This window comes from Polypterus senegalus, chromosome 6 (genome assembly GCF_016835505.1).
Source record: "Polypterus senegalus isolate Bchr_013 chromosome 6, ASM1683550v1, whole genome shotgun sequence".
NCBI classification, from domain to species: Eukaryota; Metazoa; Chordata; class Cladistia; order Polypteriformes; family Polypteridae; genus Polypterus; species Polypterus senegalus.
Window position 1 is genome coordinate 4735495 of NC_053159.1, and position 25204 is coordinate 4760698.

General features: G+C 43.1%; 1 protein-coding gene across 1 annotated transcript in view; it reads right to left on the reverse strand.

Annotated features, from left to right (window-relative positions):
- Window positions 1–25204, reverse strand: part of klf7b (Kruppel-like factor 7b) — an 89912-nt gene that overhangs the window by 17221 nt on the left and 47487 nt on the right. Inside the window, exon 2 of the mRNA XM_039755313.1 lies at window positions 6014–6665. Within this exon, the coding sequence (XP_039611247.1) occupies window positions 6014–6665 (652 nt within the window). The remainder of the gene's footprint in view (window positions 1–6013; window positions 6666–25204) is intronic.

The following is a 25204-nucleotide window of genomic DNA, read 5'->3' on the forward strand; positions in this document are numbered from 1 at the left end:
CTAAAACATGTGAAGACATTAACCTGATAACAGCACAAAAAAACATCAAAAGAGCCAAAATGATAAACCCGAAGCGTAGCCTAACTGCCCGATTTTCTCCTGAACTTCGCCACTTCCTATAACACAAAGAGACGATTCTTTTGCTTGGAGTTAATCACTGAGGGATATCAGTGGCATTGGAGGTAATCAGTCAGACCCAAGGAACCTGACCAATCGTATCAATCATTTAAATAGCTCGGCTGTGTCTGTAAACCGTCCATGGTCATGTGACACGTAACACGAAGAAAACGAAACTAAAACCCACAAAAAAACAACAACAATGTCATGAGAGCCGACACACTAGAAAAGTCAATGATGCTGGGAATGTTCAATTGGACCAGGAGAAGAGGAAGAACGGCAAAGAACTCCACGGCTCAAAATTTTCCACCGTGACACTGATTTGTGCACGAAACAGCTGTAGGAAGCTCCTGGGGACCAGAATGCATGGACCCAACTTGTCCGTAAAGTCAACGAGAGTCCGTACAATCAGAACTGTAAAGACCCCATAAGCCTATTCATTTCAATAAAGGGAGGGCTGCAGTGGCTTACAGGGGCATTCATAGTTTGCATGGGGACTTCATGACTCTGTGACCATTCAGGTGATTCTGGGGATGGAATAGGAAGTAAAACAAAGCTAATGAGCGGGCAGTTAACTGATAATGTCTGTAAGCCTCAAGCGTGCCCACAGGGTAAGCTACCATATAACACAACTCCTGTCTCAGTCGGGAGTGGACCATTGATCCCACAAAGATGAAATTCATAGCAGCATCCCCTTTGGTCATTAAGGCCTACTTACAACTGGCACTTTAATTTCTTCAAAACGTCCTCACATTCATTCATCATTCCATATTTCCGGATTAAGCTGCCCTAAGGCTGCTAAGATGCCAGAGCTCACCTTGGCCACATCTCAAGCCAGTCCTGAAAGGGGCACCTTTTACAAATGACTCATCCATCTCTTAACGTGGGTAAGTCCATTACAGGTTATGGGGAGCAGGAGCCCACCCTGATGGCATTATATGCAAAGGGAGGGCGGGAGTGTGTTTCAGTGGCACTACAGTCCTATGTAAATGGGATGCCAGTTCATTACAGGGCATGTCCACTCATTCATATTTCACGTGTTTAGGGATGCCAGATGACCCGACATGCACTATGGGCGAATCCCAGACAAAGTGACATGCAAACTTAGCACAGAAAAAGGTCAAGCAAGCAATTGAACTGCAAATCCTTGAAGGTGTAGAGTGGCATCTCTAAACTGGTATGCTGCCAGTATAGCAAAGATTTCACTTTAAAAGTCAGTCCGTGTTTACTGTATGCACACTTTGAAACTACAGTAGTTCTCCTGAGTCACCCATACAAGAAAACCGTCACAAATGACGTTACCGCTAGTTATAGTTATTCAAGACATCAAGTTTTATGGGTGCCACCCCACCCTTTTGACCCTCTATACCCAAAAAACCTTCAATTTTAGGCCATTCTTGGACCATATTTTGTGTAGGAATTGATAAAGAATAAACAGAATAGACTTGAAATCGGACACAGACAGGCGGACATCTTATTTTCACCCAACACACGTTAATTTCCAACTATATTTACAATAATGTTGTTAGTGCACTTCCCAGTGCCTCCAGCACCGTTCCCGCAAATGTCCAGGCCTCACAGTCACAATGCCTCTCTCCTGGCCACCTCTAGTCCTCCCTCCAGCTCCGTCCTCTTCCACCCGACATCCACCATCGACTGAAGGGAGGCGGCCCCTTAAATAGGAACCCAGATGGGCTCCAGCTGCTTCCCGGCACTCCTCCGTAGCCATGCCATAGTGTGGCGGAAGTGCTGGCTGCACACCCGGAAGCCGTCCGGGTGTCCCCTGTCGTCTTCCCCTTCCAGCACTTCCTGGTGTGGCGGAAGTGATGAGCTCCAGGGATATCCAGGCACCGGGGCGCCGCCTGGTGGTGGCCATGGGTCCCTACAGGGCTGGACTTCCAAGCCCTTTACCCGAGGCCCCCAACATAACCAGGGCGGACGCCCCCTCGCGGTCTGGAGGAGACACAAGCCCTCCTCCGGTCCTCCTGGGCGTCTGATGCCACAAGAGATAGGCGTCTTTAGCAAAAACTACCAGAAGGACCCCATACAGCTGACCCCAGTGATTCACCCCCTGATGAAATCAAAGTGACTCCTTTAAACAAAACTTTGAAAAAATGGGGACCAGGTGCAAGAGCAAGTGGAGCTTTACGTTATTTTGAGTTTGCCTATCACGAATCACATCGTAGTTTTGAAACTTGACTCTTTACCGGTGGTTCTATGCCCCCCTAAGTGCCACTCCCAGAAAGTGAAAAACGACACATTTCTAACATAAGCATGTGGGGTATCGTTTTAGAGTATTTCAGGGTCACTGATTTTGAATATGAGGTTATTTTTGATTTTTGACCCGTTCCTAGCCCTCTATGGACCTCAATCAGAGGGGTGACCACTGACACATTTCTGTTACAATCAAGAATCTTAAGAGTTTAGCATACATTTTAATATTTCAAATATATAACATCAACTATTCCCATTTATTATACACTTCTACCTCACAAAGTAAATTGTTACATTTCTTATGAAGACCCCAAAGGAGGGCGGCTTACGTTATTCTGACTTTTTTCATGCCGGTCATGCTGACCCGGTGCTGCTGTTGAATGAAGTAAACTGTTGATGCAGACGATGGCCAGCCGTATCTCTAGGCAGCATATGTAAGATGGCCAAATGACAATAAAACAATAAAGCGCCATCTTCATTTTCATTCTCCTCCAGGAAGCGTAAGGTCGTGGTCCCTTGGTAATAATTACGGAGTCAGGCTGGCGCCAAGCCACTGCCACACACACTCTGACTAAGCATAATGAGCAAGTCAGGCCATTAATTAGCTAATGGGGCCTTCAAATGCCCCTAGTGGCAAGAAACAGAAATGCACCTCATCGGCCACCCAACTGGCATGTTTCATCATATTCAAAGAAAGCATGCAGCGCCAAGCCAGGAAATGTTACATCAGCGCTTGCGGCACAGGGTTAAGTAAGTAATCGTATTTAGAGGCTTAGCATTATCCTGTCATCAATCGGAGCCGTTAGACTGCTGCGCCATTGAGACCCTAAGAATATTACATGTAATCTGAGAGGCTCAAGCCGGTGAGCAGAATCTGGTGGGCATTGTCTGGAGAAAGCCAAGACTGCTGTTTGTTAAAGTAACGTACATTACAATATACAGTGTCGCCAATAGGGGGCACTACGATATAAGCCATTGTACTCAAAGATCAAGACATATACAAACCTGCCAAATAAATACTAGGATGGCATAAACAAAGAGAGAGAGAGAACACAAGGTGCCCACCTTAATGAGTTCTGGACCTTGCCTAACAGGTGGGCTGGCTTGCCCAATTTCCCATCCATAATTACCTCAGACCTGTGGTGGGCTGGTGCCCTGCCTGGGGTTTGTTTCCTGCCTTGAGCCCTGTGTTGGCTGGGATTGGCTCCAGCTGACCCCCGTGCCCTGTAGTTAGGATATAGCAGGTTGGATAATGGATGGATAGAATTACCTCAGACACTCCCAGATCACTTCCTGTTTCTTTCTTTCTTCCTCCCGACAGATGAGATATTGACTCCAAATCGTCTTCCAACTCTAAGCTCTGTAAATTAACGAGATGTCTTCACACCCCTTATGGTGTCCTCTATCTCTTGATCTGTCTTGGGGGGGTACTTAGGGGTCCACGTCAATGGCAGGTTGGACTGGTTTTGGAACACAGAGGAACTACGTAAGAAAGGGCAGAGCAGACTCTTTGTCTTTAGGTGACTACATTCCTTTAATGTGGGAAGTGATATCCTTCACATCTTCTATAACTCCATGTTGGCCAATATAGCGTGCTGGGCATGTCCACCACTTCAAGAGAGGCCCACCGAATCAACACACTCATTAAAAGGGCAGGCTTAGTAATGGGATGCCCTCTGGACCTGCTGGAGGTAGCGGTGGAGCAGAGAATGAAGACAAAACTGACCGATTGTCATTATGAACAAAGCAGCAAATCCTCTCTGTGACACACAAACACTGAGGACTTTCAGCCAACGAATCACTCAGCAGAAGTGTGTCAAGAAACGTAACTGGAGGACCTTTATAGGGCTTGTATAGCACCTCACTGGGACTGGGACAGGAACTGGGACTGCCAAGTCAGAAGGTTTTCCTTTTTTTTAAATTGACTTCCTTTTTGGTCATTCTGGTGTGTGTTTAGACCAAACTGTGTGTGTCTGTCTGTCTGTCTATCTTTCTATCTATCTATCATACAGCACTTCTCACTCTATCTACCTATCATATAGTGCCTTTCATGTCTATCTATCTACCTATCATGCAGTGTCTTTTATATCTATCTATCATATAGTGCCTTTCTTATCTATCTATCTACCTATCATATAGTGCCTTTCATATCTACCTACCTATATATCATATAGTGCCTTTCATGTCTATCTATCCATCTTATCTACCTATCATATAGTGCCTTTCATATCTACCTACCTATATATCATATAGTGCCTTTCATATCTACCTACCTATATATCATATAGTGCCTTTCATATCTACCTACCTATATATCATATAGTGCCTTTCATGTCTATCTATCTATCTATCTATACTGAAAGTGTGTGTGAAGCCAAGAAACGCACAGGCTGAGAAAGCAATGGACACACACAGACTACAAAAATCGTTCACAACAATAATCCAGTTGTGGGTTTGCATGGCTGTATATTCAGGTTATTTGCTGAGAAATCAGCGTCCATGAATTTGGTTTCTCAGAGACCAGTAGCCCGGTTTCTCTAACCAGAATGAGGGATGACATGGCATTTTAGAAACCAGGTTTCTGTGAAGTCAGCACAGTTTATTAAAGTGCATGTAAACGCACGGAGATATTGTAATATTAATGTGCCTTATAAAAGCCATTTAAAAGCTAATAAAAGCACTCATCCCAGAAATTGCTGTTTTTAAACAGTGAACACAAAGTGATCCAAATGTACCCGATACCACATACATAACAAAAAGGCTATGAATATTACCACTCAGGTTGAGCCACCCATCCCATGATGTTTTCGAGCCTGTGACCATTTCACCCATTGACCAACTGTGGACACGACTGTCACTTTAGGCCTCGCTTTAGGTCACACAGCACGGCCACTAACAATACGCGCCATCTGCTCAAGTCGGAGCTCACAGACGTCCTTTTCTTTATTTGTATTTTGCGAAGGCCCGACTTGAATCATCTGAAGGCTGTCAGGGACGCAGGTGTGAGACACTTGGTAGAATTCGCACTCAGTTTCCATTAATTGGCGACATCTCCCCAGAGGTTGAACAGCAGCTCAGCAGGCTGGGACCCGCACCCACGGCAACCAGCAATCTAGCCAATTAGAGCTCACAGCCGAAGAGTCTGAGGCGGTCGCCTAGCAACCGAGGAAAAGAAACAGACAGCAGCGGAGCGGGCACCCCGGAAAAAGCCAGAGGACGAGCCAATTACTGCTCGAAACCATCAAGTGTGGTGCAGTCGCCTGGCAACTGAAATGGACAGAGATGGAGAGGCAGAGCGAGAAACCAGAGAGAGAGAGAGATGGGAAGAGACGGAGCGAGAAAATGAGAGTGAGCAGCAGCAGAAGCGGCGAGGCTGGTATCCTGAACGGCGAGTAATCGGGCCAATTATCGCGGCTGTACCTGGTGCTGAGGCGGTCTCCTAGCAACAGCCTACCCACCCCCCACCAAGTGCCCCTCACAAAGATGTCCCATAATTACATTTCACCATTACGTTATTATCTGAGTGTCCAGCCCAAGTCCATTAGCCTTGAGGATGAGTGGTGGCCCCCTGAGATTCTGCACACTCAGCAACACATGGCAGCCACATGCAGGTCATTTTTTTTTTTTTTGACTGATGACAAAGGTCTTGTTTCTCGCGCCCCACTTTCCCGGGTGCTCCTACCTGTATGCGTCCTCTGGTGTGCTTTCAGATGGGAGCTCTTTGTGTAAACCTTTCGACAGCCGTTGAACTGGCAACGGTGGACCCGCTTCTTGTTTTCGGCTGTCGTCTCTGCCGCTGCGCCGACAAGACTCCCCTGCTCCCCGTCGCTCTGTGTCCCCTTTGTTGGAGACGGCGAGGGAGTGGCGGTGACCACTTTGGCCGAGCTCAGCCCCACTTTTTTAGCCACCAGCTTCAGGGTGACCGTTCCATCGGCGGTGGCGGTGAAAGTCTGTGACGGTTTGATAAGGTGCCTGCCCAGTTCGGGCGAAGAGGGGGGCGTCAGTGATGTGACAGCGCTCAGCTGGGCCGGGTTCACCCCTACGCCCACACTCATGGTGGTGTAGGCCTCTTTGGTGGTGGTAGTGGTGGTGGAATCGGCAGTCTGGATGCCCAGAGGGGCGTCTGACAGGAGCTTGTCCTGGGAGATGAGCAGTTCTCTGGGGCTCGGCCTTTCCAGGAGGCTGCTGTCCAGACTGGGCAACATAGGGTCCTTGTGGTCATCGATTTCACCTTTAATGAAAGATGGCATCAGGAGGCAATCCAGGTCTTCATCGAACGGGTCGGCAAACCTTTTGGGTTCTGTTTGTAGGTAGCGCTCCAACTCCAGACATGTCTGCAAAACAAAAGAAGAATGCTGGTGATTAACCCTTTCAGCCCTGGAATTTGTGTTTTTATGGGAAAAAATATTTTGTGAGATATTCTACCTTTGGAGTGTCTAGGAAGCTCAAAAATGAAAAAGAAAAAAAAAAAACAGAAAAATGATCACTATTATTATACAGGGTGTTTGAGATCTAATTATGCAGATCCAGATCGTCTGGATGACTTTGATTTATGCTGGGACGATTCCAGTTTGGCGCGAAGACGATTCTTCATGTCGTCAGTACTCACACTTCTCGATGGTCCAGGATTTTTCGGGTGCTTTTCTATGTAATAAACTTAAGTTATAGCGTAATTAAAATTGCGTAATTAGATCTGGACCACCCTATACAATAGCTGCCAAATACTTCCATCTTCTCGAGGAAATAAAATAGAAAGTGGTGCGCACAGTCCGCAAGCGTCCATTTTCACTTCCGTGTTTCGCCGACTGTATGCCAGTCTCTCTGGTCTGCGCTAATAGTAGCACGCCCGGTTTCAACGGCTGCATATATATGTACTAATAATAGGATGTCAGGGCTGAAAGGGTTAATTTGGGAACAATCCATCAGTTTAGATAAGTCAGAGGTGACGAACCCTGGAAAGCCCCCAACCCGATGATTTACAAAGGCACTCCTCACGTCTTTCTGTCTCAAACCAGCTCTTCAACATCTGAACTTGCACAATGGCTCACCCGTTCTTCCTTTTTCTTTACCCTCTTATTCCATGGGAGTGGGAGTTTATCTCATCAGGCCTCACGGCGGGGCAGGAGGAGGAAACCCGAAAAGTCGAACCCAAATCACAGGAGCAGTGAGGCAGTAATCAGTAATCTGCTCAACCCAGCCCTGCGACAGCCAAGGCCAGAACCTATTGTTGGTGCCCGGGGCACAAGGACCCTGGGCTGTTTCTGCCAGGACAGACTTTTGAGCCCCCCCCCCCACTAAGACCCTGAACTGGACAGGCAGGTTTGAGAATGTATGGATGAATGGATTCTAACAGTCAGTCATTCTCCAACCCGCTATATCCTAACACAGGGTCACGGGGGTCTGCTGGAGCCAATCCCAGCCAACACAGGGCACAAGGCAGGAGCAAATCTCGGGCAGGGCACACACACACACACACACCCCAAGCACACACTAGGGACAATTTAGAATCGCCAATGCACCTAACCTGCATGTCTTTAGACTGTGGGAGGAAACCCACGCAGACACGGGGAGAACATGCAAACTCCACGCAGGGAGGACCTGAGAAGCTGTTGTTGTGATGTTGTGAATTTCCCCTTGGGATTAATAAAGTATCTATCTATCTATCTAGAAGCGAACCCAGACGGGTCTCCTTACTGCGAGGCAGCAACGCTACCACCCTTGGATTCTAATAATAATAATAAAACTGCTTATGCTTTTTAGCCAATCGAATCGCAGGCTTTCTTTTACACTTCCGCTGCTTTGCGGGGTGACGCCATTCTGCACAATGGCCAACAGCAAATCCGGTTTCAGCAGAATGAGTTTGAGGAGTCAGGCCTTAGAATGGCTCAAAGTGAGAAGGGCAGCTTGATGGGATTTTACAACACTGGCAAAGCGAAATCGCTTTCTAGGCTTCGAGGAGCTAAATTGGCATGAATGCCCTCTTAGAAAATAAAGCTAAGCAGGATTACAGTGGGCCACATCTGAAAATGGGCGTGAAATCTGATTTGAAAACACCAGACTTGGTCACATTAAGGCAAAAAGATATCAGATTCGAGTCGCTTCAGTCTGGTAATGTGAATGTAGTACGGGTGGTCTTGAACAGTCCAGCCAAAGCCCAGACTGAAACCCCTCAGAACATGTGAGGAGAGGCCCGAGGGTGGCACCTTACACCATAACGCAACTTGAGAGGATCTGCCAGAAGGAATTCGATCAACGGCCCAAATCCAGAGATGTGAAGCTTTTCCAGACTCAGCCACGCAGTACTGAATGAAGGGTCCGACTACTTCTAGGCAGGAAAGATTTCAGTTTTTGATTTTTAATAAATTTACAAACCTTCCTGAGGACATGTTCTCACTTTTGTCATTATGGGATATTGAGAGTTGATTGGTGGACACAAATGCATTTAAAATAAAATCTGCAGCAGGATAAAGTGTGAAGAAAGTGAAAGGGGGGCCTTAAGACTTTCTCAATCCACTGTGTGTGTGTTTGCAAATGAAGAATATCTCTCTATTATGAACAAAAATCTTGGAAAAGAGACGAGGCCTGACTTTTTCACAGAGATATTTTCACGTCCAGCGAGAGGAGACTTTGTGCCAAGAGATTAAACCAGGCCCAGGGCCGGAAATAAAAGACAAAGAGTAGATGACAAAGTACAACGTTGTAAAGAATTCAAAAATGTTGGCGCGAGCAGGTTAGAGATAATGGAGGTACGAAAATTCTAAAGTCTCAAAAAAAAAGGATAGGAAAGATCGCATTAGCGCAAACAGACGCAAATTTGAAATAACGGAACAGCCAAAAGAGATCGAATATATTTAAACTTTAAGTCGGAGACTTGTAGATCGTCTAATTCGTGTTGCCAGAGAGAATTAAAAGATTCCAAAAACGTTGTCGCGGTATGAAGTCCCGTGAGACGGAGACTTTCAACATGAGATTCTTTCAAGTCACGCCCTACTTACAAATGTTTTCAAACGAGACCACCCTCATCTAACCTTCACTTAACACTTCCTGCGCTCTCAGCTCTTAGAACTTTTATCAGGACAATAATGTTATGCGCTCTAGATGACACGTCAACAACTAAGCGAAGAAGAAAGAGCAGGGACAAACATTCGAAAAAGTTGTTTTATTTATTAGGCTAGGGATCTGCACCGGCAATCGGAAGGTTGCCGGTTCGAATCCCGTTAATGCCAATAGGGACTCTGCTCTTGTTGGGCCCTTTAGCGAGTCCCTTAACGTGCAATTGCTGAGCACTTTGAGTAGTGAGAAATGCGCTATATAAATGCAAAGAATTATTATTATCATTAGAGAGAAAGAAACGATATTCACTCACAGGGGGCGGCATGGTGGTGCAGTGGGTAGCGCTGCTGTCTCGCAGTTAGCTTCCCGTGTCCTCCATGCGTGGGTTTCCTCCCACAGTCCAAAGACATGCAGGTTGGGTGCGTTGGCGATTCTGAATTGTCTGAATTGTGTGTTTGTGTGTGCGCGCCCTGCCCGGGGTTTGTTTCCTCCCTTGCGCCCTGTGTTGGCTGCGATTGGCTCCAGCGGCCCCCCGTGACCCTGTAGTTAGGATATAGCGGGTCGGATAATGGATGGATTCACTCACAGCGTTGCGTTGTCACGATGCAAGTCCAAACACGGAATCAAAATTTCAATGCGATCTTGAAGAAAAGTCCATTCAAAATATTGTTTTTACTGAAGTTTTAAAATAAAAGTGAAAATAAAGCGAAACGCGCAGGGGGAGGACCCACCTACTTTAAAAAGAAAAGAGAGCGTGTGTGTTTTCACCCTGTGATGGACTGGCGGCCTGTCCAATGGCTGTTCCTGCCCTGCGCGGTGTGACTGTTGTGATTGGCTCCAGCTGCCCCGCAACCCCGCCCTGGATAAGCAGGTTAGGAAGATGGACGATGGAAGGATACACGTGTGTGCACCAAAAGCATAGGGGATGTAGAAAACATTCATTCCTGAAGGATTGTGTAAAACGGTCCCCATGAAAGACGCAATACGAGATACCTGCCATCAATATGTTCTTGCAAAATCCACCAAAACAAACCTAAAAAAGGAAAAGATGCCTGCGTCCCGCCAGCCGACTTCAGCAGATCCGGCCGCCCGGCTTCATTCTCTCTCTTCGCCTTTCGCCAATCTCATTTTCATCACTGAAGGCACCAAGAATTACCCCCATTATCTAAACCCCCAGCGTAATGAAATCATTTTTGCATGATCCAAATTAATTTTTCTACAAAGAGGTTTTAATTAAAGCGCTTTTTTCTTTTATCAGACGCCATTTGAAACTTCGCCTCGAGCTTCAGCCTTCACGTCTCTTTTTACAGACGCCATGTGCTGATGAGCAATTAGCCATTCAAATGACAGGCTGATTATTTTGTTTTGCCGCTAATGCACCGCCGCTCCTTAAATCCCGGCCCCCGTGAAAAGTGGGATTTGCTTGATCCGAGGCGGAGTGCCAGAGTGCGCGCTCAGACACGAGCTGTCAGGCCGCCGAATCGCAGTGCGAGGGAAAACTTCTAATGGAAAACGACAAGGCCAACGAGGGAAAAAACGGAATAAATCGGCCATCAAAGGCGCCCCGTTTAAGTTTCACCACCCCTTTACAAGGAAAAAAAAAACGGAAAGGGAGATAAAAAGGGAAAGGAGGAGCGCCGGAAGGCTCATTAGCGGCGCCACGGCAGGCTTTTGATGAGCTGTATGCCCCCGTGTGCCCACTTAGCCAGCTCTCCGCTCTGACTTGAACCCAGGCAGGCCGAGTGTAACCTGTGACCTCCGCGGGGCTGTCGCACTGCTCAGTGAGCTTCTGCTTGTGTGCCCGAGTCGGAAAATCGGTACTCGCGGGGATGGAGAACCGAAACGGGGTGGCCGAGAGGAGGGACGTACGGTAGTGGGACAAGCAAACGGACTGACAAGTCGATACAATTGATAGGCGCCATATTTTAGATATAAAAGAGGGGACCGCGACATTTGGAAGGCGCAATATAGAATCATGGGATACTGGCACGGCAAGGTTCAGATTTGAGGGGAACTGGCACGTTCTCACCATGTTTGTGTCCCTTTGCAGTTTTCATGGGAGATAAGAGGGTTGGTTCTGTGGTGGGCCTCACCAGGGCTGCTGTCCCCCTTGTGTGCAATGTTACTGATACCAGCTCTGTCCCCAAACCCTAACGCTAAAGCCACCAAACTGTACCGAATTAAGGGTGTTTGAGAATGCTGTACCAGAATAGATAGATGTAAATGGAATAAGCCGATACACAAATGTGAAGGACACTATAAAAGAATAAACTAATACATAAATAAGAAAGGCACTGTAAAAGACTAACGTTTATTTTTATAGCACAAATCTGAAGAGCACATATATTTGATAGATATAAAATGCACTATAAAAGAATAGACTAATACATAAAAGGATAGATAGCTAGAGGTCAAATGCAATATAACATAATAGACGTTAAGGCACTATATAACCATACCATCCTACTTTCTAAGCCCACTTAATCCTGAACCATGGCCCCAGGGGACGGTGGGGTGTATTGGGGGGGTTCAAGTACTACACATCCCAGCAAGCACAGGGCGTAAGGTCTCTTTACTGCAAAGCAGCAGCTCTACGACTGAATAACTACAGAAAAGACGCAATAAGAGACTAGATAGATGTGAAAGGCTGTATATAATAGAAAGATTTGAAAGGCGCTATATACTACATAGCTAACTGTGACAGGCAGGATGTACAGTAAGAATATGAAGTGCACCCTAACAGAATACTTAGGTTGTTATAAAAGACACTGTACAGGGGGTCCTCGGGTTACAACGTATCGACATACGACGTTTCGAGTTTACACCGCTCACTCCCATAAAAACTTAAAAAAATTTAGACGTGAGAAGGAATGAAGATACGGATTTTTGTTACACTTATTTTTTCTGTTACTACAGTACAGTATATTTATGTCCTTTTCTTTTTTCTGTGGCTTAGTTGTGTTTTTATGTTCTAGATTATGATTTTGCAAATGTGTTAAGATAGGTAAGTGACTTAGACTAGAGTGTGTTTCGACTTACACCAAAATTCAGGTTACATCACTGTTATAGGAACAGAACTGTGTCGTAACGTGAGGACCCCCTGTATAAGATTAAACAGTTAAATTAATTTGAAAGGCACTATAACTGATGTGAAAGATGTGAAAGACAGATGATAAATACAAAGATTGTAAATGCACTATATATTAGATGGACTGATATTCTACATCGATATTTGTGAAGTGCAGTATATAATACATACAAGGATGCAAAGGGCACTTTATATTAGATAAACTGACTATATAGTGTATGATAAACACAGACATAAAAGGCATTATATATTACATGAATGTGAAAGGCACTATATAACAGATAGATGCATGTGAAAGGCACTATAAATGAATAAACAGATATAAAGGGCACAGTAACACATAATGTAACAATAGATAGGTAGGAAGGGCGCTATGTAACAAAGATTTAAAGGCATTAAATGAATGCATCGACAGACAGGCATGTCATATTCTAAAAGTAGATATTTAAGGTATAGATAGGAAAGGCACTATATGACAGATCAGTAATATAAATAACATAAAAAGACAACTCCATATGGCTAGCTGGTGGTCACACTGATCAGCCCCCTGCTCTGCCCGTTTCTTTTATTTATTTATTTGTTATTTTTCCTCACAGTCAAGATGAAAGTGGCTGAGGGTTCAAGCCAACAGATAAGCGCCATTCTGCATTGCATCGTAAAGAGCGAACAGCACGACAAGGCGCTTTATAGCACAGAGAGACCAGAACTCGGCGCAGTAGGCCATGTCATTTCCTAGCATAACTCGGATAAAGACAACAGGCTGTGACATCGTGAAGTGCCTGGAAAAATACTAGAAACAGAATATACTGTACATATAGTATATATATATGTATATCTACAGTATATATGCAGCGGACCACTGCATGAGTGTGTGTGTGTGTGTTGTTGTCTATATTGCTGCAAGGCACTATAAACCATCTTGCCCCAAGTTCCAAGTCTTCTCTGTGCAGCTTCACTAATTAACAAGCAGGCCGTAAAACTGCTGCTGGTGTCAGTCGATGCTTGAGGAGATGGCGCTTTGATCTGCTGGTATTCAGTCACAGGGTTCCAGGGGGTCTGTGATGAAGCTGGCAGCTGTTCCGTGCCCTTATCTTAGGCCAGGGGCTCCCTTGGGCAGATTTCAAGGATATGGGATTACAGAATGTGGGTCATAAATAGCTCCTGTTTATTTTCCTTAAGTAAATGAATTGTAGACTTGTAATCCGAGGCGCTGTATTAGCACGCCGCTCAGATCACCTCAGGGTCAGAGGCATTCATCAAAAGATGGCAGAGGAAAGCCTGGGTGCAGCAAAATGATCAGAGCTGCTTCAGTGAAGCTCGGTCACAGCTTCAGCAGCAGTGACAACTAAGAAAAACCGAACCTGACACACCACCTCAAACCTGTTTAATCTGGTTCAGCTTCATGAATGGCTGCAGACTGTCCCAGAGGCAGTGGGCACGAGGCAGGAGCCAACTGTGGATGGGATGCCAGTCCAGCACAGGAGCCACAATACTTAATACCCTTGTTGTTACAGAATAGCAGGGTCTCAGTGACAGCCAAGAAAAATCTGAGGTGTTGTCACATTTGTATCAGTCTGTCTGTTGATTGTATCATCATCTGCTATCTGCATGTCAATCATTACCTTTCATATCTATTTACAATATAGTGCCTTTAATTGTGATCTCTCTGCCCTCCATAAAAGGCGTCTTTATTACATGCAGCATACACAAAGCCCACAGCATTATGAAGGACCACGCTAACCTTCCCAGAATCTCTTTGTCCCACTTCCATCTGGAGCATCCAAACAAGTTCTGGAAGGTTCTGCAACAACTTCTACCCCTTGGTGGTTCAGACCCTGAGCTCAGTGCTGCCCCCTAGCCTCAGACCTGCTGCTAGTATTTGATTTACATGTAGTACAATTGTTACGCTTGCCACTACTGTTGTTTATTGTATTAGCTGTTGTTATTATTTATTACTATTTCAGTTTATTACTATCTATTCATTACCAGTTATTTATCTATTATAGTGTAGTTCTTTACTCGTCTTTTCCTATGTTTATGCATTTGTTTCTCTGAGGTCCTGGAAAATGCTATTTTGTACCACAGAATATGGTGTATGGACGGTATGACAATAAAACCACTTGCTCTGAATTTTATAGTGCCTTTCATTTCTATCTATAAAATGGTGCCTTTTGTATCAATCCATCTATCCTGTCAATTATACTAAACTTAAAATCTATCTATCTATCTATCTATCTATCTATCTATCTATCTATCTATCTATCTATCTATCTATCTATCTATCTATCTATCTATCTATCTATCTATCTATCTATCTATCTATCTATCCTGCCTACTGATGTTCCAACAATGATGGATGGATTAAAAGCCAGAAGTCTGTGAGGACCCTACAAAGAAGACTATTTCATTTACGTTAGGTAGAATGCCCAGAGGGGGCTGGGTGGTCTCGTGGCCTCGGACCCCCTGCAGATTTTAATTTTTTTCTCCAGCTGTCTGGAGTTTTTTTTTTTCTGTCCACCCTGCTATCTATCTATCTATCTATCCTACCTACTACACTAGACTTAATATCTATCTATCTATCTATCTATCTATCTATCTATCTATCTATCTATCTATCTATCCTACCTACTACACTAGACTTAATATCTATCTATCTATCTATCTATCTATCTATCTATCTATCTATCTATCTATCTATCTATCTATCTATTATATAGTGCCTTTCACATATCTATCTATCTATCTATCTATCTATCTATCTATCTATCTATCTATCTATCTATCTATCTATCCTACCTACTACACTAGACTTAATATCTATCTATCTATCTATCTATCTATCTATCTATCTATCTATCTATCTATCCTACCTACTACACTAGACTTCATATCTATCTATCTATCTATCTATCTATCTATCTATCTATCTATCTATCTATCTATCTATCTATTATATAGTGCCTTTCACATATCTATCTATCTATCTATCTATCTATCTATCTATCTATTATATAGTGCCTTTCATATCTATCTATCTATCTATCTATCTATCTATCTATCTATCTATCTATCTATCTATCTATCTATCTATCTATCCTACCTACTACACTAGACTTAATATCTATCTATCTATCTATCTATCTATCTATCTATCTATCTATCTATCTATCTATCTATCTATTATATAGTGCCTTTCACATATCTATCTATCTATCTATCTATCTATCTATCTATCTATCTATCTATCTATCATATAGTGCCTTTCAAATCTCTTTTTCGTTCTTTTTCTTAGAGTATTATACATCAACTAATCAAACAGACAAAAGAAATGTGACGGTGTTTTTATGTTGTATTGAAAACAACTGTCTACTTGTTAGAAGCGTTTACGCCGTGCGTGTTTTCTTGCACTGTTGTGTCTGTCAATGTTAACTGAATTGTAAATGCGCGTTGGCTTTAAAATAGTTCTGCCTACCCCTTTGAAAGTCGTGGCCTTGGGCGCACCGTACGCTCGGCCTCCATCACCCGACGAGGCCCTGAGCTGTGCCATGTATTGACAACTTTGCCCACGTGTTCCCCTTTCTTTCATGTGTTCGACGTGGCGAATGAAGCAGTCGAGTGCACATTAAATTTTCATAAAGACCCCGAGATCACGGAGCGCTTGGCGCAGCCCTTCATGCTGAGATGCTCGTCTGTGTAATTACCAGTCAATTTCTGCCATCAGTACATCTGTGCCACACTCGAATGCCAGCTGAGGGGTGTTGTTTTGGGGGGGTTTGGAGGGTCTCCAGAAGTCTGGCATTTCTTTCTCTCCTTTGGCAAACTCTTGCCCCTCCCCCACCCGGACTCCATTCAATCCGCTCTCGGATGCTCCGGGGGGATTGGTCTTTTCCTCCTCCATGCCTCGTTTCTCTGACTACCGAGCAATTAGCACTAAAAAACCATAATCTCCTGACAGCTACCCGACCAGGCTAATAAAAACGGGTTATAAAAATAAATGAATAGAGCATATAGACTAAGAGAGAAAAATGGAAACAGCTGCTTACACAGACAAGGCAGATTCGCCCTTTAATTTTCAGCCAATTTAATTCTGTTTTGCTTGGCTAATTGCCATGTGCTGGCAAATCCGGAAGACGCAGTGGCGCACGAGCCGAGTATTCTTTCCACGCATTGGGTGCCCTTTTTGTTTTGGTCTGACTGGGTCTCTGCCTGCACTTTCTACGGCACAAATGGGAAACACGAAACCCCCCCTCATGGACCCCCAGTCAGAAAGCGCAACATCTCAGTCTCAAAGCTGCTTCGTCTGATTCAGGGATGTAAGGGCCCGTCCCCGCAGCACTGGGCACAAGGCAGGAAACAGCCCTGACAAAGCCAGAGAAAGGAAATGTCCGCTCCTTCTGCAGCATTTCCACATGGCTGTCTGCTAACTTGGGAACCTCCAAGTTCCTGGATGTTCTTCAAACATCTTTGCAGGTTTGTTATTGGAGAAATGAATTTGAAATCGAAAATGTCCTTTCGAAAATTTGATTTTTGGCTTAGGTGTTGGGCTTTTATGATCGCATATTTTTATTTTTTGTCTCTTTTCACCCCTTCTTCACTCTCAGATTTATGATTGCTCTCGTCTCCTGGTTCTGCAATTTGTTAGCAAAATTTTCAGCCTGACATTCACCACCCGGCTGAACAGCAACAGAAAAAGAGAAGAAAAAACTTTAAGGATGAAATTCGAAACAATGGAACTGAAATCAACCCTCCAGTAGAGCAAACTGAGAGTGACCACAAATAATGAATTGAAAATACAAAGCAAAATGAAGGGCCAAAAAAAAAAAAATCCAAAATACTAAATAGTCAAAATCCCAAAAGAAAACTTACAAAAGGGGAAGAGCAGAGGGGCGCGGAAGAAAACGCACCGCAGAGAGCAAACCAACGTCACAGCAAACAGGCAGAGGCAGCAGGCGTCTTCAAGTAACGCTCAGCGCTACACACTGCGGCACCTGACGGCACCCGCTCAATTAGAGCACGAAGGCTACAAAATACGAAACAGAACAAAAGGGCGTGGGAGGAAAAAAGACAAGCAAATGAAAAATACATTTCATTCACGGTAGTCTCCAAAAAGTCTTAATTAGTGTAAACTGCCCCCAATTCGAGGTGTTCATTTGAAATGTAACGATTTACTTCATGAGACCGAAGACAAGAATATTTAAGATATCAAAATGTGTGCTTCAGCGTAAATGTTTAAAGCAGGGGGTCCCCAACTCCAGTCCTGGAGGGCCGCAGTGGCTGCAGGTTTTCATTCCAACCCTTTTCTTAATTAGTGAGCTGTTTTTGCTGCTAATTAACTTCTTTTGAATTTATCTGAATCGACTTTTGTCTTGTTTTTCTGTAATTGGCAGCCAAACAATAATGAGATACAAAACATGACCAGCAAACTGAGTCTGTCCATCATACAAAATACAGAAAGGTGAAGGTCTCAGGAAAAGAGAAAAAAGTCTGCCATTGCAGAATATGAGCAGCAGCAAGCTATGGAATTAAAGAACGGATTTAATTAACAACGAGAGTCGGCGCCTCATTAAGCGACTGGTTGGAGTGAAATTGGTTGGAGTTTCAGGCTCTGACTTAGGTGGTCTTCTGTTGGCTCATCATGTCACATTTCATTTCTGTTTGGGTGCCACTTAAGGAAAGAAATGAAGGAATTCAGGGGAACATTTCTTAAAAACCAAGTCAATTAAAATAAATTCACAAGAAGTTAATTAGCAGCAAAAACAGGTCACTAATTAACAAAAGGGTTAGAATGAAAACCTGCAGCCACTGCGGCCCTCCAGGACTGGAGTTGGGGACCCCTGGAAGTCTCTATTTTCTCAATTCTAATAGAAATTTCTCATTTCTCACCCTCTGATGGAGGTCCATAGAGAGCTACACCCCCCTAGTAAAGGACTGGACATCAAATTCATAATCAGTCAGTCAGTCTGTCAGTTATTATCAAACTCGCTCTGTCCTAACTACAGGGTCACAGGGGTCTGCTGGAGCCAATCCCAGTCAACACCGGGCGCAAGGCAGGAACAAACTCCCGGCAGGGCGCCAGCCCACCGCAGTATTCATAATCACCGACCCTAAAATAGTCTAACACAACAACCCACATGCTTAGGTTTGAAATTTGTCATTTTTTCACCTTCTGATGGAGATCTATAGAGAGACGGACCCCCCTAATAAAACAAAAATATCCTCATATTCATAACCACTGACCCTAAAATAGTTTAAAACCACCCCCCAGATACTTATGTTTAAAAACGTGCCATTTTTAACTTTCTAGTGGTGGCTGTTCGAGGGCTGGGGACCACCAGTAAAGAATCAAATATTACAAATGTGATCACATCTACATCGATGATCAAATAACATAAAAGGACACTCCACACGCCAGGATTATCGATCCTCACTTTGACCCCTCGTAGTCTTTTAGTGGGCAAACCCCACCATCAAGTCCTTCTGAACATTTTTGCTACGAACGCCTATCAGTTTACCGGGTGTCATTTCTTACACAAAATCCGGTCCCAAAATGGCCTCACAATATACGTTTTTTTGAGAGGGGGAGTATAGAGTATCAAAAATAGAGGGGAACCCCATCTTGGATGACTGGACTTGAAGATGAGTTGAACGGTGTATCACAGGTGGTGGTTTTCTCGTCCACACTGAAGCGATTTTAAAGCGTTCAGAAGGAATTCTTGGGAACACCAGGGTTTCATCGCTGGCTTTACTTGCTTTTCTATTTGTTTATTTTGTTGTCTCTTCGTATTCTTTGTGATTTTTGCCAATATCTGTCATTTTTTCTTATTCTGTTTTTATTCTGTACCTTCCTGTTTATTAATTATTGTATACTTCAATTTGGTTTCATTTTCTGTTCCTTGTATATTTAGCCAGAGGGGGCAGGTCCTCCTGACACTGCAGCAGACCAGGCTGCTTATGTGATAGATAGATAGATAGATAGATAGATAGATAGATAGATAGATAGATAGATAGATAGATAGATAGATAGATAGATAGATAGATAGTGAAAGGCACTATATAATTAATATAGATAATATGAAAGGCACTATTTAATAGATAGACAGATAATATGAAAGTAACTATATAATAGATAGATAGATAATATGAAAGGCACTATATAATAGATAGATAAATAGATAGATAGATAATATGAAAGGCACTATATAATAGATAGATAGATAGAGTAAAAGGCACTATATAATAGACAGATAATATGAAAGGCACTATATAATAGATAGGTAGATAGATAATATGAAAGGCACTATATAATTAATATAGATAATATGAAAGGCACTATTTAATAGATAGACAGATAATATAAAAGTAACTATATAATAGATAGATAGATAATATGAAAGGCACTATATAATAGATAGATAGATAGATAGATAGATAATATGAAAGGCACTATTTAATAGATAGGTAGATAGATAATATAAAAGGCACTATATAATAGATAGATAATATGAAAGGCACTATATAATAGATAGATAGACAGATAATATGAAAGGCACTATATAATAGATAGATAGTGAAAGGCACTATATGATAGATAGATAGATAGATAGATAGATAATATGAAAGGCAGTATATAATAGATAGATAATATGAAAGACACTATATAATAGATAGATAGATAGATAGATAGATAGATAGATAGATAGATAGATAGATAGATAGATAGATAGATACTTTATTGATCCCAAGGTGAAATTCACATACTCCAGCAGCAGCATACTGATAATAACAATATTAAATTAAAGAGTGATAACAATGCAGGTATAACAGACAATAACTTTGTGTAATGTTAACGTTTACCCCCAGTCACATAGTTTGGGGTCTCCTCAGTCTGTAACTGAAGCTGCTCCTCTGTCTGGAGATGATCCTGTATGTGGCCAATTTAAAAGCCGGAGATGCCGCAGACTTCTGGTCTTTCCAAGCCTGCTGTTGTTAATTGGACCCCCCTTTTAATTCTTTTTAAGAATTTTGCAGATAACTGGTCTTTTGACCTTTTTGTTTTGATCTCTTTTGTTTTTAAATGTGGCTTTTTATTATTTTTGTATATTTTTTGGTTGCCTGGAAAATTGTTTCTTCTCATGGATTATTTTATAAAACTTTGTTGTTTAATAAATGTTATTATTAAAAGAAATACAGTTTATGTTGCTGGGGGCAGGGTTTTTAAATGATTTCCCTCTCAAGATCCCTGTTCTCCACATGTCTGTGGCCACCATCTTTTATAGTAATGCCATGCTGGTGTCACGTCACCACTGGCTTATGTGGTTAGCGGTGGGTGCTGCTGATTTTAACAACAAAGTGGTGAAATCCCGAAAAACAATTTAATGGGAAAACCGTGAGACGCATGTAAGCCAGGAAAAGGTCAAAACCGGGAATCAAAAAATTGCAGAGTGAAGTGGCGAAATGTGACGCAAAATCAAAGTCGAAAACTAGCAAAGGTCAGTAACAAATGGATGAGCAAGAAAACTTTGGCAAAGGTTTTGAATCCACAGTCGGGAGAGAGAACGGACCCGTCAGCTGATCCTTAAACCCGCCGTGTCGATTACCAAGTTGATGAGCTCTGAAGACACGCCCCCTAACGATACGGGACACTTGCCCTAACGACGTATTCATAAACTAGTGACTGCTATAATTAACTAAAACAGCTCAAGAAAATTATGCAACTCACCAGGGAATTGAATAATTAAAAAAATAAACATCAGATATGAATTATTTAACCGAGTGCTGGGCCAACCCTAACAATGAAAATAAGGACACGTGAACTAAAATAGAAAACTAACAGGCGGCGCCCATGAAAGCAACTCAAAAAATGCTGGTCCCTGTCTGGAAACGCTCTACAAAAACAGCAGCACAAAGATGTCAGTCGAAAATAAAGAAAAAGCAAAAATAAAAGTAGTGAGATATCGAAAAACAAAATTAAATAAATCGTGACCAGCGCTAATGAGTTCCGACACATTAACAATTAAGACTTCAGGGTTGTTTTAGATTTCCTGGAAAATCTGATGCTGTTACGCGCCTGCCATTTTTACTTTATGTTATAAATCGAAATGATTTAGTCAACTATTAAAAGCTTAGAAATTCTATTCTTGGATTTTTTTGTCATTTCACGTACGGGTCAAGTGTAAGCAAACCTGAATCAGTGGTCTAAAGGAGGCTTGCAACAGGATTTTTAATCGACGTCAGACTGGCCGTAATGGAGCTGACCTACGGAGGGGACGGAAACACAGACATGAAGCTGATCGGACAGAAGGACCTCCACAGCGTGGGCTCTGTGCCACTCGGGCGCCGCGTCGGAGCTGAGGATACGTCCACTAAACCCACACACAATAAAGCTGAAATGACAATGAACATCATTATTTGGCTTCACGTTTTCTGCTTTGCACGCACCGATGGCTTTGCGGTAATGCAGCGTGAAACAAGTGTGGTTTGGCTTGATTGCCAGCTCTTTAATGCCTTGTCAAGATGCTCAATGGATTACACCACTCGGCAGGCTTCCTTAATCAGCTGGAGATCAGCGTAGGACTAACACTTACAGGGGCTTCTTAATCCCAGTTTTCGTTCTGTTCATATATTTTTGGCAACATTCTCTCTTTTATTGATAGTCTCCCCCTTTTTGAACTTTGACAATGATTTTCAATTCCTTCTTTTGATTCTTTCAGAGTACAAACCCACCAATATAACTGCACAGATGATGAACATCAACAGGAACAAGAAAATCTGCAATAACGTCTTGTTACAGATTTTGTAACGCATCAACTAGAAAACAGTGGCAGCCCCGGTTGTATGCAGAAGTTGTACGCTGTAAGTCGAGTCAAGCGGCTAGATTGTCATACCATCCATACATCATATTGCAGCATACAGTGGCACAAAATAACAGGACCGCGGCGTCATTCTATGCATCAACACATGACAAGTGCAAGACAGGTAAAGAAGGACCTACATACTATAAACAGAGAAATAAATAATAGGTACGTTAATAGATAGTCCATCCATTTTCCAACCCGCTGAATCCGAACATGGTCACGGGGGTCTGCTGGAGCCAATCGCAGCCAACACAGGGCACAATACCAGGCAGGGTGCCAGCCCACACACAAACACACACTGGGGCCAATTTAGAATCGCCAATCCACCTAACCTGCATGTCTCTGGGCTGTGGGAGGAAACCCACGGTGAGAACATGCAAACTCCACGCAGGGAGGACCCGGGAAGTGAATCCGGGTCTCCAAACTGCGAGGCAGCAGCGCTACCACTGCGCCACCGTGCCACCCTAATTTGAAATTGACGGTAACAAATAAACAAACAAATAATAACAACAACTCTCCATCCATCCATCCATCCATTATCCAGCCCGCTATATCCTATCCACAGGGTCATGGAGGGTCTGCTGGAGCCAATCCCAGCCAACACAGGGCACAAAGCAGGAAACAAACCCTGGGCAGGGTAAGAACAACTAATGATAAAAAAAAAACAAGCATAACGAACGTACTGCATATAAATAAACCACTAGGAGCAGATCTGAGGATAAGGGGCAGCACTGAGTTCACAGTCCAATCAGCCCAGGGGTACAAGTTGTGACCGCACCTGGTAGACGTGGTTCAGACGCTGCAGTACTTTCTGCCAGACAGAAGCAGACAAAGAGACCGTAGGAGGGGAGAAAACGGTCCTACACCATGCTATAGGCGCTGAGGACACAACGCTTTACAAAGATGTCTCTAACGGAGGTACCAACGATATGTTCTGTACCCCTATTCCTGACACAACGCCGTGTGCTTGTGTGTGTGTGTGTGTGTGTGCGCATGTGAGCAATCTGATTGGTCAATTTGGTTGTGGTGTGACAGGCCAGTTTGGCTAAAGAGGATGTGTCAGTGTGAGACACACAAGGAGGAGTAAAGGTGTAGGAGGCACACTGAGAGTCTTCTTCAAAGACAGTAAAAGGAGATAAAGGCATCTCGAAATGACCGAGTCTGACGAGAAGGCTTTACGTGAACACACGGGTGAAGAGACGTTCAGACACACGCGAACACCGAGGAAAGGTGCTGAAGGTACACGTAGGGTGAGAGATATTATATATTTTTAAATTCATTCTCCTAGTTGTCTTTGACATGTAACATTGATAATATAATATAATATCTCTATTATAAAAGAAAATCTTGAGACAAGACTATTGGCAAGAGATTTTTTTCAAGTCCTGCCCTCCTCTCCACCATTTCCGGTTCACGGCCCACGCCCGCGGTCCCCTCACCTCTCATTGGTGTGAATGCTTTTGTCAGTCACAGTTCCTGTGCTCTTATAAATTTTTACATTTCCCTCACTTTACGTTTCCAATAAAAGAAGATGTATTATGTCCAAATCTTATTGAAGAATTTCATCCCGAAGGGTTACCAACAAAAGAAATAAAAATGAGTAAATGGGCAATCCCAGCACCGAGAAACAATGAAGACAAACGAATTAACGCAAAAACTGTCGATCGGTTACACGTCAGATTAGTTAAATGCGTTAACAGTAGACTCTGCTGAAACAGTTGGTGGTGATGGTGCGGAAGATGAAAACATCAATTTATAATTTCACGAAGAATATCTACAACCGTTAACACCATCTGGTCTTACACCACACGAGTTACGGTAGAAATAAGGACGTATCGTAATGTTATTATTATGTAATTTATGTCTGAGTGATGGGCTATGCAATAGGACAGGATTAGTTGTATTCAAAATTGGTCGAATGATTCTGACATGTGAAATCTTAACAGGCGACGAGAAAGGCAATGTAGTCCATCATTAGGGGATAACATAGGAGATCTCGATATGCCATTCGTATTAAAACGTTTACGGTTTCCCGTTAGAACAGCTTTGGCTATGACAATTAACACGTCACAGGGACAAACATTCAAAAAAGTTGGTTTATTTATTAGAGAGAAAGAAATGAAATTCACTCACGGACCGTTATACGTTGCGTTGTCATGATGTAACTCCAACCACGGAATCAAAATTTAATGCAATATTGACGAAAAGTTAATTCAAAAACTTGTTTTTGTAAAGTTTTACAGTAAAAGTGTAAGTTTAATAAGTATTTGCGTGTTATTTTCAAAGCCAAAATCTAACGAAAATGTATAACGCAACGAATACCTCTAACACAACAAGAAACATAATTTTCTTTCAATTTATTACGTTTTCGTAATATCGTTAATTACTCGTTGTAATGTAAAATAGTTAGGTCTACTACGCATATGTAAAAATTAAATTAAATTAAAATTAAATTGTACATCCGCTTCCCCATACAACCCCAGGGGTTGGCGAGTGAAACGAGCAGGAGGCAGAGCCCCCTAGTATAATATAATATCCATCCATTGTCTAACCCGCTGAATCCAAATAGGGTCACGGGGGTCCGCTGGAGCCAATTCCAGCCAACACAGGGCACAAGGCAGGAACCAATCCTGGGCAGGGTGCCAACCCACCGCAGATAATATAATATCTCTCTATTATAAAAGAAATTCTTGGAAAGATTGGAAGGAGACGATATGTGATTTTCTCGGAGACACTTCACTTAACGTCCTGCAAGAGACACTTTAATGTCACGCGAGACAAGGGAGTGAGACAAAAGGACAGCTGCTGTGCAGGCTTTGAAATGATCGACAAGCAGAACACGCAGCTCGGCAGCAGCAGTAGCAAGCCAGCAGCTGAT